This window comes from Haemorhous mexicanus, chromosome 8, assembly GCF_027477595.1.
Source record: "Haemorhous mexicanus isolate bHaeMex1 chromosome 8, bHaeMex1.pri, whole genome shotgun sequence".
Taxonomy (NCBI): domain Eukaryota; kingdom Metazoa; phylum Chordata; class Aves; order Passeriformes; family Fringillidae; genus Haemorhous; species Haemorhous mexicanus.
The window spans coordinates 10,509,982-10,527,036 of NC_082348.1; the positions used below are offsets into that span (position 1 = coordinate 10,509,982).

At 40.2% G+C, this 17,055-nt stretch overlaps 1 protein-coding gene across 1 annotated transcript in view; it reads left to right on the forward strand.

Annotated features, from left to right (window-relative positions):
• Window positions 1–17,055, forward strand: part of ADCY5 (adenylate cyclase 5) — a 203,893-nt gene that overhangs the window by 104,812 nt on the left and 82,026 nt on the right. Inside the window, exon 2 of the mRNA XM_059852713.1 lies at window positions 15,426–15,575. Coding sequence (XP_059708696.1) covers window positions 15,426–15,575 — 150 coding nt within the window. The remainder of the gene's footprint in view (window positions 1–15,425; window positions 15,576–17,055) is intronic.

Consider the following 17,055-nt stretch of genomic DNA (forward strand, 5'->3'; position numbering starts at 1 on the left):
TCCTTAAACTAGTGATGATTTTATTATGCTGAATTTGACAGGTTAATGATCAAGTAGGAAATTGTTTAACGCTTGTTAGTGTTAGATATAGAAAGGATAGATTAACTCTATCCTTTCTGTATCTAAAATCAGAACCTAAATCTAGAGTTGGGTGGTAGGGCAGGGATTGTAGCAGGTAAGTACCAAGAGGACTGGCTGAGATCAGTGCTCCCTCATCCCCTTGCATATTGCATTTAGGATAGCAAAAGAAACATTACCCATGATGCTGAAGAGTCAATACCAAAATAATGGGTGGGTTATTGTGGTGACACATTGGTCTAATGTAGAATTTCTTGAAGTATATTTCTCTGAAGTATCAGGGCTGGAGTTTTGCTGTCTAGCAGAGGTGGCAGTACCTGGTGGTTTGTGTGCTGATTTGGAAAGCTGAGCCTGTTTGAAGGGGGCTGCTGTCCCTTTTTTATTCATTCATTAGCTCCCTTGTTATGAAACCACTACAAAGACTTGGTTTGAATGGGAACCTCTGGTATGGGCAGTCTCTGGCAGTATGGTGGGGGAGGTAGCACGGACAGAAGTGCTGACATGTCACTAGTAGTAATAAAAAGCAGTAAAGCAGTAAGAAAAGTAAAGGCATTTGGTCTAGGCTTGTAATTTGGAGAGCAAAGGAACCCACAGCCTGTTTTCAGTCCTTGTGCTCTGTGTATATATTTTAATAACTTATGATTTTCCTGTTTGAACTGAGCAGGGCCCAGAGAACAAGCTGTTCTTCTGGAATCCTTTAGTTCATTTATTCCCAGTAGATTCCAGTGGGAAATAAAATCAACAGCCTCTCCTCTTCTGAACAGTGACCCTCACTGTTTGTTAATACCTTTCAGTGTCTGTCTTCATCAAAACTCAGGATATAATTGCTCATCCAGAATATGCAGGGGAACAAGAACTAAGGGTTTTTTGAGCATTTAAAAACGTTATTAATTGCATTTGATATTGGATGCCCAAAGTAAATGCTTTACTGTGGGAGCAGCTCATTTGTTTAAACCACCATCCTTAGTTTTAGATCCTAAAAACACCTCATCAGAGCATCTTAATGAACTGGTGACAGCTATACACCTGAAAGATCTTTGAGTGTGTGGGCAGAAATGCCAAAATTTTATTTCCCTGTGGGACCAGGAGAAAAAGGCAATTTTTTAAATCTTCTGGTTGAATTTGCATGTGACTTTCCTATCACTTCATGCTGCTTAAATGGATTAGTGACTGAGTACTGCAGCATAAGATCTAGAGCATATTTCTAATGTGCATACCTTGAAATGCCCAAGATAGTTTTAAATCAGGTGTTGCAGAGCAATTAAAACTGGGTTCTGTAGTGCACACAGTGAGAAAAGGAGGCAATAGCCAAACAAAAGACAGGAAGGTCTGACTTATCAAAATAGACATGGCAAGAGATCTGGTATAATGATATCTGGTAAGTAAAAGTCTCCTGGAAGTGCTAAAATTCTGTTTGAATCATAATCCTAGAGGTCTAGACTGTAAATCCACTTTCTGTATATTTTGCCAGATGGAGAAGGACTAGAATTATACTCAGGGGGACAGAAAACAGTGCAATTGAGGCCTCAAGATCAGAGCAGACTGTGGTGAAAGGGGGAATATATGACAAAAAGTTATTTTGAGAAACGTAATAATTTCTTTAAAAGATACCCCTCCCTGTAAAGTTGTAAAAAGTAGTGGGAATAGCTTCAGGAATTAAATAAATTCTCTCTGTCTGACTAAAGGACTAGTGACAGTGTCAATATTTTATGGGTCTTAGCACAAACTTCTTGACTACATGAGGTGTAAGGTAACATGAAGAAATGTGTATTTTCTGTTTAATACAGCTGTTACAGTCAGAGGAGGTAAAAAGGGGGCTTGATGGAACTCCTGGTGGGTGAGATTTAGGTGTGTCTGGGCTGAGGCAATTCTGTAGAGCTGGGGAAATACTGAGATGCCATTGCATGGAGTTATTCACCTTCCCTGAGGGAATTGCACCTGCTGTTAATAAAATGATTTTCAATGTCAGGGATCTTCATCTGCTTCCAGACAGTTTAGGAATCAGTGTACTTAGCACATTTTCCATCTGCATTCAGACCAAGGGCTGACTTTCTTCTCCCTGAAGTGGAAGCTGTTCCTGCCAGGTGTATCTTTTGTTCCTTTGGTGCAGGAGCTGATGTTTGCCACTCAGGCTGCCAGGAGCAGAGCTGAGGAGGCATGCTTGCAGACAGGCTCTTCATGATCCACCAAACTGTTCTACTGTTTCGTCAGTGTCAGCCACACTGACTCCAGTTCTGGAGTGGCTTGTATGACAGTATGTAGGGCAGTGGACTTAGGACCATGAGCAATTTTGAGTCTTTCTTTTCTCTCCCTTTCCCCTCCTGCGAGAAATCGTGCTGCTCGTGTTTCTTAAATTAAAGAAACACATGGGTAGTAAGCCAGTTTATCTTCCTCTTTCTGTTGTTTTCAATCTCTAATTCTCATTCTTCTTGTGGAGAGGTAACTTCTAGCATTTTAGTTCTTGTTTAGAACTGATGCATGCATAGTTGGATGATATCTAGCATCTGACCCATCTGTAGCAGTAGGAAATGATAGGGAAGGTAAATATTCTTCTTGGAGTCCAAGTCCTGGATATTGAGCTGTCTCATATACATATTGAAAGTCCAGTAAAATATGATGTTGATCTTTCAAGTAGTTTCTCTTCCAAAAGAGCAAAGCTTGTTCTGAAGTAATTAAACAGCCATTTTTAAGATAGTTCTTTGTGATCTGTGCAGTGCTGATAATCAGATATAGAAATATTGCATTGTAAAAGTGATATTTTAAGGGCAAATGGAATCTCTGAAGTTGGGTACTCATGCTTGGAAATGTGACACATTGCCCACTGAGTCTTGCTTGAAACAAATAAAAACTTGCCTGTGAGCTGATGAACATTATTCAGCATTTAGGTATTTGCTGCTGCAGCCTCAATTCACTTCTCTGGTTCAAGGCAGTCTCAGGACAAATAGAGTGTTTAATACTTACATTCTCTGTGCAAGGGATGGCAACAGAGCCCCTTTGCTCTTTGCAGACCTGCTGGTTGAAGGGACTGTACGTGTAGTTTGTTATTCAGCAGAAATTGCTTTTGAGGCAGAAAAAACAGTGGGAAAAAATTAGTGGTTTGATTTCAGGTTCCATAGGGAGGAAATATGTAATCATTCCAAAAAGCTGTTTGTGCTTCTTTGTCCACAGCTTACCACTCTTGGTCCTCTGTTCTGATCTCCATGTCTTTCTTCTGTCCCATTTGGTGTGGGTTCTGCCCCTTCTGAGCTTTCACTACCCTCTGCCTTGGGGGTGTGTGTGTGTTTTCCAGATCTGCAAAGACTTTGTGAAATTTTCAGTTAAACATGAATGCAAGAAGAAAGCTGGTGGATGATAACCACATGAGAAATTGTCAAGCAGGTTATGGTAACAACAAAAGCATCAGGCAAACTTAGCAGGGGTCACTACTGCTTGTGATGCCTGATGTTATGCCAACAGCTTAGTGCCTGATTGCTGGACTAACCGTGTTTATCAGTTGATTTCTGCTATAAATTTCCAAAGTTGTTTCTTAAAAGGGAATAGTTTGGAGTTTTTTTGTTCATAGGCAGACAATGTTCACCTGAGTCAGTTTATTTTGTGCTTGCTGTTCTCAAAGAGCAGTTGGCTTCTTTAAAAGACTGTCTTGTAGGTCTCAGTGGATGAATCAAGTTGATGAAAAAAATGGCCCATTTAAGTCTTTTGGTTTAGTCTGTTATGTTTCTGTATTCTCCCACTTTCCATTCCATATCTGGATTTGTGATTTTTGCCATCCTTTCACTTTTTCTTCTGTTCACTGTTATTGTACCAACTCTGCAGCAGGATATGCCAGTTACCACTGCTGTCAAGGACCACCTACTTCACATTTGAAGGGATAGCTCATATTTGCTTCACCAGAAAGCACAAAGACGTGTGTGATGAAGTAACATCTTAGAAATATAATTAATCATTTTCACTAGTTCTGAAGTCTAAGAACTAGTGAAAATTATTAATTATATTTCTAGATGTTATTTCTTAAGCTGATACAGTTAAACTGATAATAGTAGACAACTGCTTCCAATATCTTTATCCTATCAAAATGGTTTAGGAGCTCCCTCTTGGATTTAAACTGACAAATGCTATCACATTACAGTAGCATGGCAAAGAACCAGTTTAGGATTTCAAGCCACAGTCATGGATCTGATCACATACTGAAACATTTCACACCACTTCTTTGTTATTATCTCCTGCTAAATTTTTCATTTGTGTGGCTTTCATTTCCTAGATATAAAGGCAACACTGTACCTGGTTTTCAGTAGACAGCAAAACCTCTCAGCTGTTTTTCCTCTTTAGGCAATTGTTTATCCAGTTATCTTCCACGTTTGAAGTACTTTCCATAAACTCATTTTGTTTAGTAAATCTGCACATGATACAAGGGCTGGTTTGTGAAAGGCTTACTAGGCCAGGCCAAGTGCACAGGAGCTGTATTCTTGGGAATTAAAAATCTGATGCCATGACTTAATATTTAAGCAGTGGTACAACAGATATTGATGACAGGGAAAGAAGATTGCAAATTAATTTTTTATTGTCAATATTGTCCACTCCAGGAAAAATGTCTCTTTGGAATATAGTAAGAGAAGCATTATATATAACATGAGGAAAGCAGCTACTGCTATTCAGAGGACTTCAAACTTCAGCAGAATTGTGGTATCAGTTTTTTTGGTTATGACAATTTTTAAGAGGCAACTGGGAAAGGAGCTCTATAGTCCAGGAGGTCTCTTAGGTCCTGTCTTGTCATATTACAAAAAATTCTGAAAATAAGTACTCTCTATTTTTTTTCTGTCTGTCTTCCTCATATTAGGTTTCTTTAAATAATTGTAATTTATCGTTTTTCAAAGTTCAATTCTGTGGTGTACAGTATCCTCTTGGGGAGGTTAGTATGATATTTGGTCTATTTTAGGTTCACCTCAGAAAACCTATTCAGCTGCATAATCTCTGGTAATGATCTTGGGGAGAATAAAAGTACATGCTCAATTACAAGCTCAAAATTTTCCACTAGCAGGAGAAATTTGGACTTAGTTTCTTTATATCCCACCCAATTCCCAGCCAACCCACCTTATTTCAATTGTCAGAATTCAAAGGCTCTTCCAAACTGTACATCTCCAGGAAAGTGAGGTTAATTTGTTTACTTCTGTTAAACAGTAGAATTTTTACAGTATTGTGATTCCAGTATTTTCAGTATATTCATCTTACACATTTGACAGTAAAAAAAAGCAGGTTTAAGATCCCACCAAAATATCCTTTGCCTGTAGCATATCTTGATTCAAGAATCCAGTTTCCTGCCATTTCATAATGCTTACAGAAATTAATGGTGCAGTCTTGGGGTATGGGGCTTGGATAATGTTTCCAATGCATATACCTTGAAAATTTAGTTTGAAATGTTTTCCTTCAGATTCTGCAAGGCAATATAAATTGTGACTTGCAGAGTATGCTGTGAAAAACTCTCGTAGTAGAGAGTAACCAAATTGTTGATGCTGTTGGAACAGAGCAAGGTTCATCTTGGCTAATTTACAAGCAGTCATTTGGTTTGATCCTGGAATCGTGAGGCATTTGTGTGTGTGTCTGGGGACAGGCAGAACTGGGGGGCTGAGGAGAAAGTACAGGGTGGAAAAAAATATGATTTACTGTGTAAATGTGTGGCAGAATGAAAGACTCGTGGAGAGTGCAGTAGTGCAGCTCCAAAGGCGAGGGGTTGTGTGCAGTGAAATGGAGGCAGGCTAAATTATGTTGTAATTTGTATTATAAACAAAGCCAGTCGTAACCAATGTCGTTGGGTTGTCTTGCACTTGCCTTCATAAACAGTTCTGAAGTGTCTTTCAGATCTTCTCTGTAAAACCTTTATTATATTACTGCAGACCTTTGAAATTCAGTGTGGCAAAGCTGAAGGCCAAGGAATGTGCCTTCGAGCTGATCACAGGGCTCCGTTAAGATTTGGTCAGGAATTTGCTTACTGAGGTTTTGTGTTGCTGAATCCAAATCTGTTTAGAGATCAGTATGCTCAGCTGCTGGAGCAGCCAGGTGTGATAACAAATCTCAGACTTGTGTGCAGCCCCTCTGATGCAGAAGTGAGCCCGGTTCACTGTAACAGGTGATAAAACCCACAGCAACCTTTGAAGGAGAGGATGTGATCCAGCCAGGTCCCTCACTGATTGACTTGGATCTTAGTGATGGCTGTGCACAACCTTTGCCATCTGCTGTGAATGCTGCTCCTTCACCTCATCTCGTGCAAGCCACTGCTTCCGTTCAAGAGTTCAGACTTTGCTGGTAGTGCTTGGTAAGTTTTGTTTATTAAAAATATATGTTGGGATAGGGATGTTAATAGGAAAGAACAGAGATTGTGGGCAAGCTGCTCTGACTTGATTTGAAATCCAGCAACAGAAGAAGAAAGGAGGTATTTTTTAAATCAAAACCAAAATACCCATCTGTATTCCAGTCTTTCTCTAATTTTACATTTCTTCCCACACAAACAAACAAAACCAGTCTAACTCACCACCTCCCAAAAACACACATTCTAAATGCTTGGGAAATAGTGATTTTTATATCTTACAGACCATATTTAGGGCACTCATTTCTGCCTGCTGAGCAAGTGGAGAATGTTCCTTTTTTCCAGATAAATAAGATTTTCATGTAACTGGATAAATATTTTTGTTTTCCCAGTGACCTGGAGGTGACTCCTGTGCTGAAATGACGATGGAAGATAAGGGACATGATGCATGGCCTCTATCTGAGTCCAGGGCTCCCTGAAATATTCCCAGGAACACTAAGGACTAGGATTCACTGTGACAGGGGGAAGCAGAGGGGGGTTTGTCTTCATGATTTTGCCTATTTAGTGCAGACGTTTTCTCCCAAAGCCATTGAATGCAAGCACAGGCCTTGGGCACGTGCTTCTCCTTGAAGTGTTTGCTGGCACTGTGCAGGGTACTGGGAAAGGCAGAGCTCCCCTGGACAGGAGGGTGGGGAGGGGGTGTAGTGGCAGCCCTAGGGGTGACTGTGAAGGACTGGGATCCTGGGCTTCACAAGTCTCTTCTGCTGAGATCATGTACTTGGTATGGCTGCCAGGCACAACCTGTTCCAAAGGGGAATAAAATACAGAAAAGCAAAGTAAACATAATCTTGCTTCCACTATGGCTTAGAGCAGTTTATGTATTGGCTTGTTGAGTTAGTTGGTTTGTATTGATGGAACTTTCACGTGTGTTTCAGTGTAGCAGACTAATTTTAAGAGAGCCTGATAGAAAACCGAGGCATTTGTCTTCTGTCCCACCAGATAGAGAAGGAAATGGGATATGAATGATGAATAAAGCACATTTCTTGACTTTTCTCCTCATTGATTAGACCTCCCTTCAGCTTCAGAGACATTGTGCAGAATCTGGATAACCACACATCTTAACCCAGCTTCTATTCAATCACAATATTTTTCTAATAACACCTATTATATCTCTTATCTTCCCAGCTCCTTGTGTCTTGGGAGCACAGGGACAGGTGGGACTGGATGAAAATAACTCAAACGTGGTTACAATCATTTGCAGAACAATTGATTTTGCTGGAATATCAGAGCTTTGCTTAATTTTCTTAACTAAAGTCATTGTCTAAATTGCCTAAGCTATCATGCATCTGGGAAAATTTTGTACAGTTGTCAAAATTATCTTGATGTGTTTTTTATGGGAAGATGTTTATCCAATGACAGCTGTGAGTCATGCACAGAAAGTCTAGAAGCTTTCATCCACTTTCACATCCTCAAGAAGTACCTAATGTTTCAAGGCCCATTTCAAGGGCTTTTACTTTGGTGAGATTGTGTTTGGTTGCTGAAGTCTTTGTCACCTCTGTGGATCAGGAATAAACACACTTCCAGGGAGATGGATTCACTCGTGGTACAAATGCTTTTTTACTAGGGTCAGGTTAAGTGAGCTAGAGGGTTAAAATGTCAAAAACACTGCACAGTACTGCTCATGAGATGTGTTTCAATACAGGTCCTCTATTTCTGTCATGTTGTTCCTCCTGGAGGCTGCCACAGCAGATTTGAAACTGGCCAAACTTGCAGCTTGTGCTCCGTAGGAGCATCTGGCTGGTGTTCCATCTCTTCAGATAAGAAGCCACTGGATTTCAAGGAGACAGCCTGGTTGCAAAGACTTAGGTGGTAATTTAAATTTAAAAAGCAGGGGCTGAATTGTCAGCAGGAGAAAGGAAAGGGGAAATGTCCCTGTTTTAGTGGAGAACACCTCCCCCTAAGTTATTTCAGAGTCTCACTCTTGCATCCAAGGGCCACGGTGTTTCCCTGGAATGCCCATGCAGCTCTTGCCTGGCTCATCTGAATCACCATCCAGGGAGAATCCTTGCATGAAAACCAGTGCTGATTTGTACTTTTTAAATTAAGTTAAGTGTGGAGGTAAAGAAAAACTTGTTTGCCATAGAGATTTGTGGAGGATGGAAGGCAGACCCAGGAATCTCCTTCCCTCCTGTTTTATTGCTAGAGATGGGCAGCATTCCTTCCCCCCAGGCTGTGCCACCATGCAAAGGATGCTTTTCTGGGATTGTGATAGAATTCCAGGAAAACTTAGACACACAAATATTTCTTTTAGCTGATGTTACACCAAGATTTGGTTAGGACAATATATTTTCCACTTCTTAATCTTATAAGTCAGTAATGAAAGAAAATTTAATCCCAGCAGAAAAATTAATAAAACACTGTTATGGAAGTAGAATTTATCTATTTTATGTAAGATTTTTTTTCCTTTTGAGAAGCTTTATTTAAAAAAAATCTGTATTTGTAATATTTTGTTTTTTAATAAAGCAGGATTTAAAGATTTTAATGATAAAAAACCCCAAATCATAAATATTGTATTCTGCATGACAGTATAAATATTGTTGGGCAAGAATGCACAGAAGGTTTGCAGTCACAACAATCATTAAATGAATTAAAATTATACAGAATAAGGTGGGAAGCATTACAATTAAGAATGCAGCATCAAAGATTTTGATATCCTCTGAAACAATTAAGAGAATTGAAAAATATAAATATCTTTTTTTTTTTTTCCTCTAGATTAGGGTTATAGTGTATTATGTCTCCATATGCAACTGTGTATTTAAAAGGTAAATTAGATAATAATTGTTTTCATTCTAAAGAAATAATGAACTTATGTGGGGCAAAATACTTGTTTGGCTTTCCTCTGGGAGAACAGCATCATGTTTGAGGGGTCAGTGTACATTGGGGCTGGAAAGGTGAGACGGTCACTGAAATGCACAGAATGGATGGCATCAGATGAATGTTTTTATTGACTGCAGCTCTTGAACAGAGATATTCACAAGTGGCATAAGGGCTCTTTTAGTGTTTTCAGCCAAAATACCACAGGTCACTCTCAGCAAGTAACTTTGTGCCAAATATAGAATCTAGTTGAAAGAGTGAAGTGGGCAGCTTTTGTTCCTTGTAGGCTCACCAAACAGAAGGAGCATCAGGAAAGTTTCAGAAGTGTTTCTGCAGAGACATTTTTTGTTCTCACCATCAGCTGAAGAGGCTTAGTGCATATGTAGAACATTACTCTCCAATACTCTCTAAAGAATTCTGCTGCTTTGCAATATCAGCTATGTCTTAGGGAGGCATTTAAACTGTGACACTGGCTTCAGCAGCACTGCTCTTGTGTCACAGAAGCCTTTGGAAGGTGGTGGCTGTAACTGCTTCTCTGTTCTGCTCAAGATCCAAGCTGTGGCTGCTGTACAGCAGCAGCAGAACAGAGGGAAGGCAGCACACAGCACCTTCAGAAAATTTGTTCTGGGGCTCTGGTGTATTGATGTGATTTTTGGATGTTGCAGTTTCCCCTCAATACTCAATAGAAATTCTTGCCACGTTTGAAATTGAAACCTCCTGATTTCTTCACCAGTACTGACACTGTTCTTTACTAGCCAAACACTGGGAGAAGAGCATGTGACTTCAACTGTTTAATTATCTTTCTAGCATAATCTACAAATTTTCACTATCTTAGTACTCTGCTGGCTGTAGCTCTGGGAAATGAAAGATGTTGTTGTATATACAACACAAATACATGAGTAATTTGATCTTGGAGCCAGCTGATGTTGTCTTTCATTTTAATTTTCATTATGCCGTTGGCTCTGTAGCTGCTCCAATTTTTTTATTAGACAGTAGTGTATAAAGAGGCAATAGAGGGTTAATTGCAGTTCAGGGAAAGTGTTTAAAAAACAGCACCAGCTATATCTTATAACAATAACATTTCCTCATAATATTGGTGCTTTTTGTCTTTAGAATTCATCCATACTTCCAATTCACGATTGCACATATTGGTGCAGCAGAATTGTCTTGGATGGTTAGAGCTTTTGTAATCGTCACAGTTTTGTTCTTACATTATTTACAGTACATATTCAAGATTTCATAATAATTTTTAAAGGTTAAAAAAGTAACTCTCAAAAGTAAAGATAATCTCAGTACCTGCCCCTACAATTAATAATTGGACCACTTTGCCGATTCAATATACAACCACTTTGAAATGTAGCTTAGAAAGTCAAGTGTTAGCTGCTTTTAATCTGGCAGTTGCACAGATGATCACTTGAACAAAAAATTTGCTACTGGCTGAGTATCATGAGTGTTGGGAAGCTGAGGCAGAGCAGTGTCACGCTGGAAAGAGGGGGTACATAGTTTGGTGTTTGTTGCAGGTTGTTTCCTATGATTTTTAAATCTCCATATATGTGCTTTATTTCTCCTTGTGACAGTTTTATTGCTTCACAGTAAAAGCTTCAAAAGTAATTGTTTTCAAAACATGACCTTATGAAAATATTGAAACAATATTTTGATTTAAATGAAAAATAAATAGAAAAAGAGAATACTGGTTTGTGGTGTTGGAAACGAAAGAGAATAGCCTAATGCTGTGATCTTAGAACAGAAGTAACCCTGAGCCTCTGCAACAGAAGTGGACCAAAGCAGAGTAACTTGGCAAAAAACCCCAGAAGCTGTGACTTTTATAATAAGAGATAATATTGCAAGGAATATGGCCCACCTTCTCATGTCAGTAGCCAGCCTTGTTTGCTCTGGCAGAGGTAGGGAACTAACTAAATTTATCTTGATGCTATTTCTCTTAAGCATGTTGTTGTCTCTTAATTACATATTGAATAGCATCTGGTGTTTGAAGAATTATCAAATAGAAACACAGCAGGGGGAAGTGTGGCAATATTGCTGCAAGCTGATACTTTTTCTGCTGTGGTGGTCTGGAGGCTCTCTCCTGGCCACTGAGACATCCTGCTTCTTCCTCAGCCTGGCCTGAGGTGCCCAAAACATCAATTTTGTAACACTGGTGTCAGGCCAAATTTAGCTCTTCATTTTGATTTTGTAATACCAGGTTTTCATAACTCCTAGAACATGTGGAACTAAACTGTTTCCATCTCTTTTCTTTTTTCCCTTTCAGTCACCAGGGGAAAAAATTATTGCAAACAGTTTCCTGCGGGAGATTCAACAAAGGCGTTGCAGTGCTCTGTTTGTGTGATGAAATCAAAGCGACTGGAAACTGTTTTGTGTCTGAGATTGAGGGATCTATTATTTCAGTGGCACTCAGGAGCCACTGTGGCTTTTGAAAGCCCCTCACAGTACACAGCTCTTCCTTAGGTGCTGAATCACCTTTGAAGAGCTCTGCCTTGGTAGAACCAGGAGAGCAGCATTTCTCTGCCTCAGCCAGGTGGTGGAGGAGGAAACGTGTTAGTTTATGAAATACTCCTATGTGCCAATACTGCAGGCAGGTTTATTAGCTTACCTAGGAGTTACATTAATTGGTAATTAAATGGTCTTTATAAACTATTGTATTCCAAAGCAGAAAGGTAGGAATCTTCTTACTTTAAATCTCTAGTTAGGCAGGGGAAGGAAATCAACTACAAAACAGAGAATTTTATCTTTCCATTGCCTTGAACAGCTCTTGAAGCACAGATTGTCTGAAAGAGCTGCCATAATATGTTTTTGCTTTTCAGGCCATGGAGCTTAGGGAATCAGATTTTTAGTATCTACATCATCTCTTTCCTCCTGGGACTGAAGCTGGTTACCATAGCAAAATGGCAAGGAAGCTGATAAGCAAGTAGTACCATTTGGCAAACAGGATATAAATTTATTTTGTTAAGACAGAGGACTGTGAAAAAAAAAAAAGATTGCTCCTAGATTTTTTCTTCCTTTATTGTATTTTAAAATGGCTGTGTAGAAAATTATTGTGAATAGATATTGAACAAAATTCTCTTGCTCACTAACAAGTGTGACTGCAAATAAAAGGAGCTAAAGGAGCTTCAGTTTTAAATCTCTGCAGATCTTTAATATTTTCACAGAAAAGTTACACAGTAACACAGATAATACAGAGTAATTTCACTCCTTATGTTTCAGGATGTTGCAAAGATGCCATACTGTGATTTAAATGAGCTCCTGCTAAACAGAATAAATATAGATACCTGTCCCCCTGCTACTTAAAAATTACATTGCGATATAGTTTTTGTTCCAACTTGATGAAGCATGGTCATCTGAGTCTGTCTTGTAAATCAGTCTGTGAAGTCCCTTGGGTTTGTGTAAAGTGACACGAGTGAGTGCTGAAAAGTTAAACTGCTTGGTGTTCCAAAAACGTTATCAATAATGTCGATTCTGGTGGTGTTTTTCGTACTCCCTGTCCAGTATGAACCACACGCCCTGAACAGCACAGCCTGGCTGTTCAAGGCATCATCACAGCAACTGCATCTTCGTGCATGGACCCCACTGGGGGGACTTTTTGTTGGCACAACACCAATTTGTCCAGAAAGACCTAGAAAGAGCTTGTTTTCAGGACTGAGGTGTTCCTCTCTCTGCTGGGTCAATTCTTGATATGTTGCCTGGCATCTAAATCACCTGTTTTCTCCTGTTCTTGGTGCAAGACTTGAGTCTCTGTTTTGGGGGCTTTTTTGTGGTTTATGCTAGTGACTGTAAGTGAAATGAAATCTCAGAGTCTTGGGATTAAAGCAGAAAACTACTTATTTCCTTAAAACCTTATTTGTTCTCAGTTTTATCCATTCAAAATATATCATACATGCTTATATAATTTTATATTCCTTGGCAAATTTTCTAATCACTGCACAACTCCAATAGTGAGGATTTGGGAGTCTTGCTGTAATCGGGACATGCAAAAGATGCTGTTTAGTTTTAACCCCTTTGAGCCCACATTAACCAGATTGAACTTGTAGAAGTTGTGTTCATTGGTTGAGAGTCTCAATCAGTGCACCCATGGAGTGGGAACCAGAGTTAATCCTAGGAAACCCCTGTTTTGACACCCTTTTTATGTTTTTGGATTTTTTTCAATAGAATAAGCACTGGGTGAAGGTTTTTTTGTGCTAGGGAGGATTTTTCAGCTTTAGAAATCATCATTATCACAAAAAAAAAAAAAAAATAGCATCAAATGCCCATTGGATGCAGCACTGGCTCAGGTTAACTGGGCAGGATTTGGGTGGGGGTTGACTGGTCTGATCAACTTGGGGGAGAGAGGTGGAGAACCTTGGATCTGGCAGGATCCAGCCAGGCTTAGAAAGAGCTGAGTGAGAATACAATTGTGAAGGGCTGGTGTGGGTTTAGTCTTGGGACTTACTTCATGTCCACGTGTGCAACCTGCATCTTCATCACGCCTCTGTGTGATCTGTGGGCTCTGCATGGAGGGACCCATCTCTAGGGGGTGAGAATAATTTCATCCATGTTGTCTGCAAATAGATCTGGACTGGTGACAGTCACCTGGGGGTGTCCCTGACCCGCAGCTCCTTGTACTGTAGAGTGGCACACAGATGTGGGAACTCACTGCGGGGGCATGGCCCAAAATGCAGCGCTTGGATGCAGGAGCTTGGGAAGTTGGAGTGTTGCCATCTGCTGGCAGCCATCCACAGAGAGGAGTCCCTCCTCTGGCTGTAGTTGATGGTGTTGCTTATTTTGAGCTGAAAGATGAGGTTTTTCTGCCTGTTTCGAGTCAGAGTTGTCAATAAAAGAATTGTTGCTGTCCTTAGCATATGAATGTAATCAAACAGTTGGAGTAATAGGAGTCAGATTTTTATGGAGAAGTTGTTACTCTTGGGGTGTGGGTCCATGTTTGAGATGGGGGCAGCTCCTCTCTCCTCCCCAGTGTCCAAGTTGGTCTGGAGAGTCCTGAGCACCCTTTGTGAGCTCAGGGCTTGAGGGGTGTCCTGCAGCTCTCCTGCCATTCAGAGTGTCTCCATATTTTCAGGGAATGGGCTGGGCTGGAAACTGCTTTTTTTAATCTGCAAGTAAAAAATGAATAAAGGCAAAGGATATATTTGGGCTCATTAGGGAATAGAGCAAAGATCTGTATTATTAAGAATCTTGGATGTCTGACTGTCTTTACCCCTGGAAGAGATGAGAGGTGTTTCAAATTAGTCTGTCCTCAAAGGGTGATCCAGTACAGCTTGTGCAAGTCTCAAAAAGTCCTACTGGGACTGACCTGTTGAGGGAAATGTTTACATTAAGCCATCAGAACAGGCTTTGAGCATTTTGCTGGAAACAAATACCAGCAATGGGCATGAATATTTTTTCCTTTTTATTAAAAATAGTTGGGAAATAAAAGGTTGCAACACAAGTTTTCAGCAAAAGTTATGTGGCTGCTTCCTTATGAAACATAACACGGATGGGAGTAGAAGAGTGACATAGATCTTCCTTCATGCTTGTCCAGCTGAAATGTGCTTCAGACTTAGCAACTCATTTCTGTACTCATCCACCTAAATGTAAAAAACTTATTTTTTATCTAGAAACATAAAATTTTGAGTTGGAACTAGATTATAAAAATTTCCCTGAAACCTTATGAATACCAACACTTTACATTCAGTATTTTAAGAACTATTTCAAAATAATGGTTAATGTACCTTTGAAATGTTTTTAAGCCAAATATGTAGGTGCACAAACATGAAAATATTAGTGTTCCTCTGCCAGATCTCTCTGCATGAGTTATAGGTGACTTCCACAATGGAGCAATGATGCACTTTTAGATTGATTTGTGTCTCAGTAGTTCCCAGATAATAGATAACCAAAAGTGAGATTGCAGATTACCAGTTAAATTGTACCTTTTATTTGTGAAGTAGTACACAGTGGAAAAAGCATATATTTGAGGTCATATATGGAAGTTTTATATTTTGAAGACTAGAGAGGTAAAATACATTGAAATTAAGAGCCTGAGGTTAAATATGTGTTGGTTTAAGGAGTTATGGAAGGGGCTGGATTCTGGCGGGTGTTTTGTTACCAATGGCAGTTTTCCAAAGTGTAACCAAGTATTTTTCTCTCTTTTTATTTTCTTTTGTTTTGTTTTTATTTTTGTTTTTTGCAGCTGGTCTCCAATGTTCTCATCTTCTCCTGTACAAACATTGTAGGCGTGTGTACCCACTACCCAGCAGAGGTGTCCCAAAGACAGGCTTTCCAGGAGACCAGGGAATGCATACAAGCCAGGCTGCATTCTCAAAGGGAAAACCAGCAGCAGGTAAGAGCAACAGTTGGAAATAAAACATGGAAACACTGGAACAGAATTAGCATGCAAATTGTTCCTGTAGGATGGCATTTGTAGGCTTCTTGCTTCATGAGTAATCCAGGCGAGAATAGGTTGTTGTTAGAGGACAAGATTTTTAAAGGTTTGAAAGAAAGCTCAGGGAGTATTTCTAGTCTAATACTCTGATGGACTTTTCCAGAGACAAGTAACATATCCAGTGCCATGTGCTCTGTGGATTAAAATTACACAGTGCACAAAGAGTCTGCATAGTTTTTTTGCACCCATCATCGCTGCCAAGTGTAAATGCAGATGCAACACGCAGGCTTTGGACTGACCCTCCTTGTAAGGTCAAAGCCTGGCGTGATTGTCAGCCAAGCCACTGCCAAAAGAGAGCTGTAAGGCAGGCAAGAATTGGTCCATACAACATAACATTCCTTGATGCCTCCAAAGAAGGTCCTCTTCCCTCCCTTCCCAAAGGTTTCTACCTGCTCACACAACTCTCTGTATATTATTGGCTTCAAAAAAATTGTATTTGTTCAAAAATTAAGATTCATCATCAGCTTCATTGGTATTTTGCTATAAAAAGCATGCTTGCTGCCAACATACAGCTTAGTTGTCAGGGTGCTGAATGTATCTGCTCCCCTAATTCATTTGTGGGGTCTCTTGCAATGAATCTCTCATGTCTCAGAATTAGACACAGAAGGTCTTTTGGGGCAGCTTAACTATTCCCTTGCTAATGCACATCTCTGCCCTGCAGTGCATCTCATAGTGGTCTGTTCAGTCCAATTTGAAATGAATCATGAAACGGGACTTCCACTCATCCCTTGGGAGATATCTCAGTGCTTGGTTGTGGGTTTGGGGAGAGGTCAGGGGAATTAATCAGCTGGGGAGTCTTTGCATCTCTGTGGCAACTCAGTTTCATTTCCCTTCATGTCTCAGCCCATCTGCATCCATGGATTCGTGTTTTGGCAGTGTTTCATGAGGTACCTCTGGCTGACATAGCTGCTGTTCAGTCCTTACTGTGAAAAAACGTGTACACATGCTTATTTGGTACTTTCTGTATGAAAACAAGGTTCACACTCAAGACTCCTTTTCCTTTGCAACAAATATCGTCTCAGAAAGATGAAATGAGCAGCCACTATTCCTTCCACACCTTGAAGTGGAGGAAAGGACTGAGCCAAGAGAATGTGCCATTTTACTCATTGATTACAGCCCTGTGCTCCCTGCTGAGAGGCTGCCTCAGCAGCATGGCTCAGATGCCTGTGCTCTGCTGGATTTGGGCACTTCTGTCTCAGCAGCAGCTCCCTGGAGGAGCCCTGACAATTGCCCTGTCTTGATGCTTTTTTCTTCTCCCCCTCTCTCCAGGAAGCTCTATAGCATAGGTAAGAAAGCCAGGACATCAGAAAAACGTGGGTCAAAGCCAGTCACTGCCAAGTGCTCTTCAGTGCCTGCAGCAGGAGCTGCGGGTCCTGGC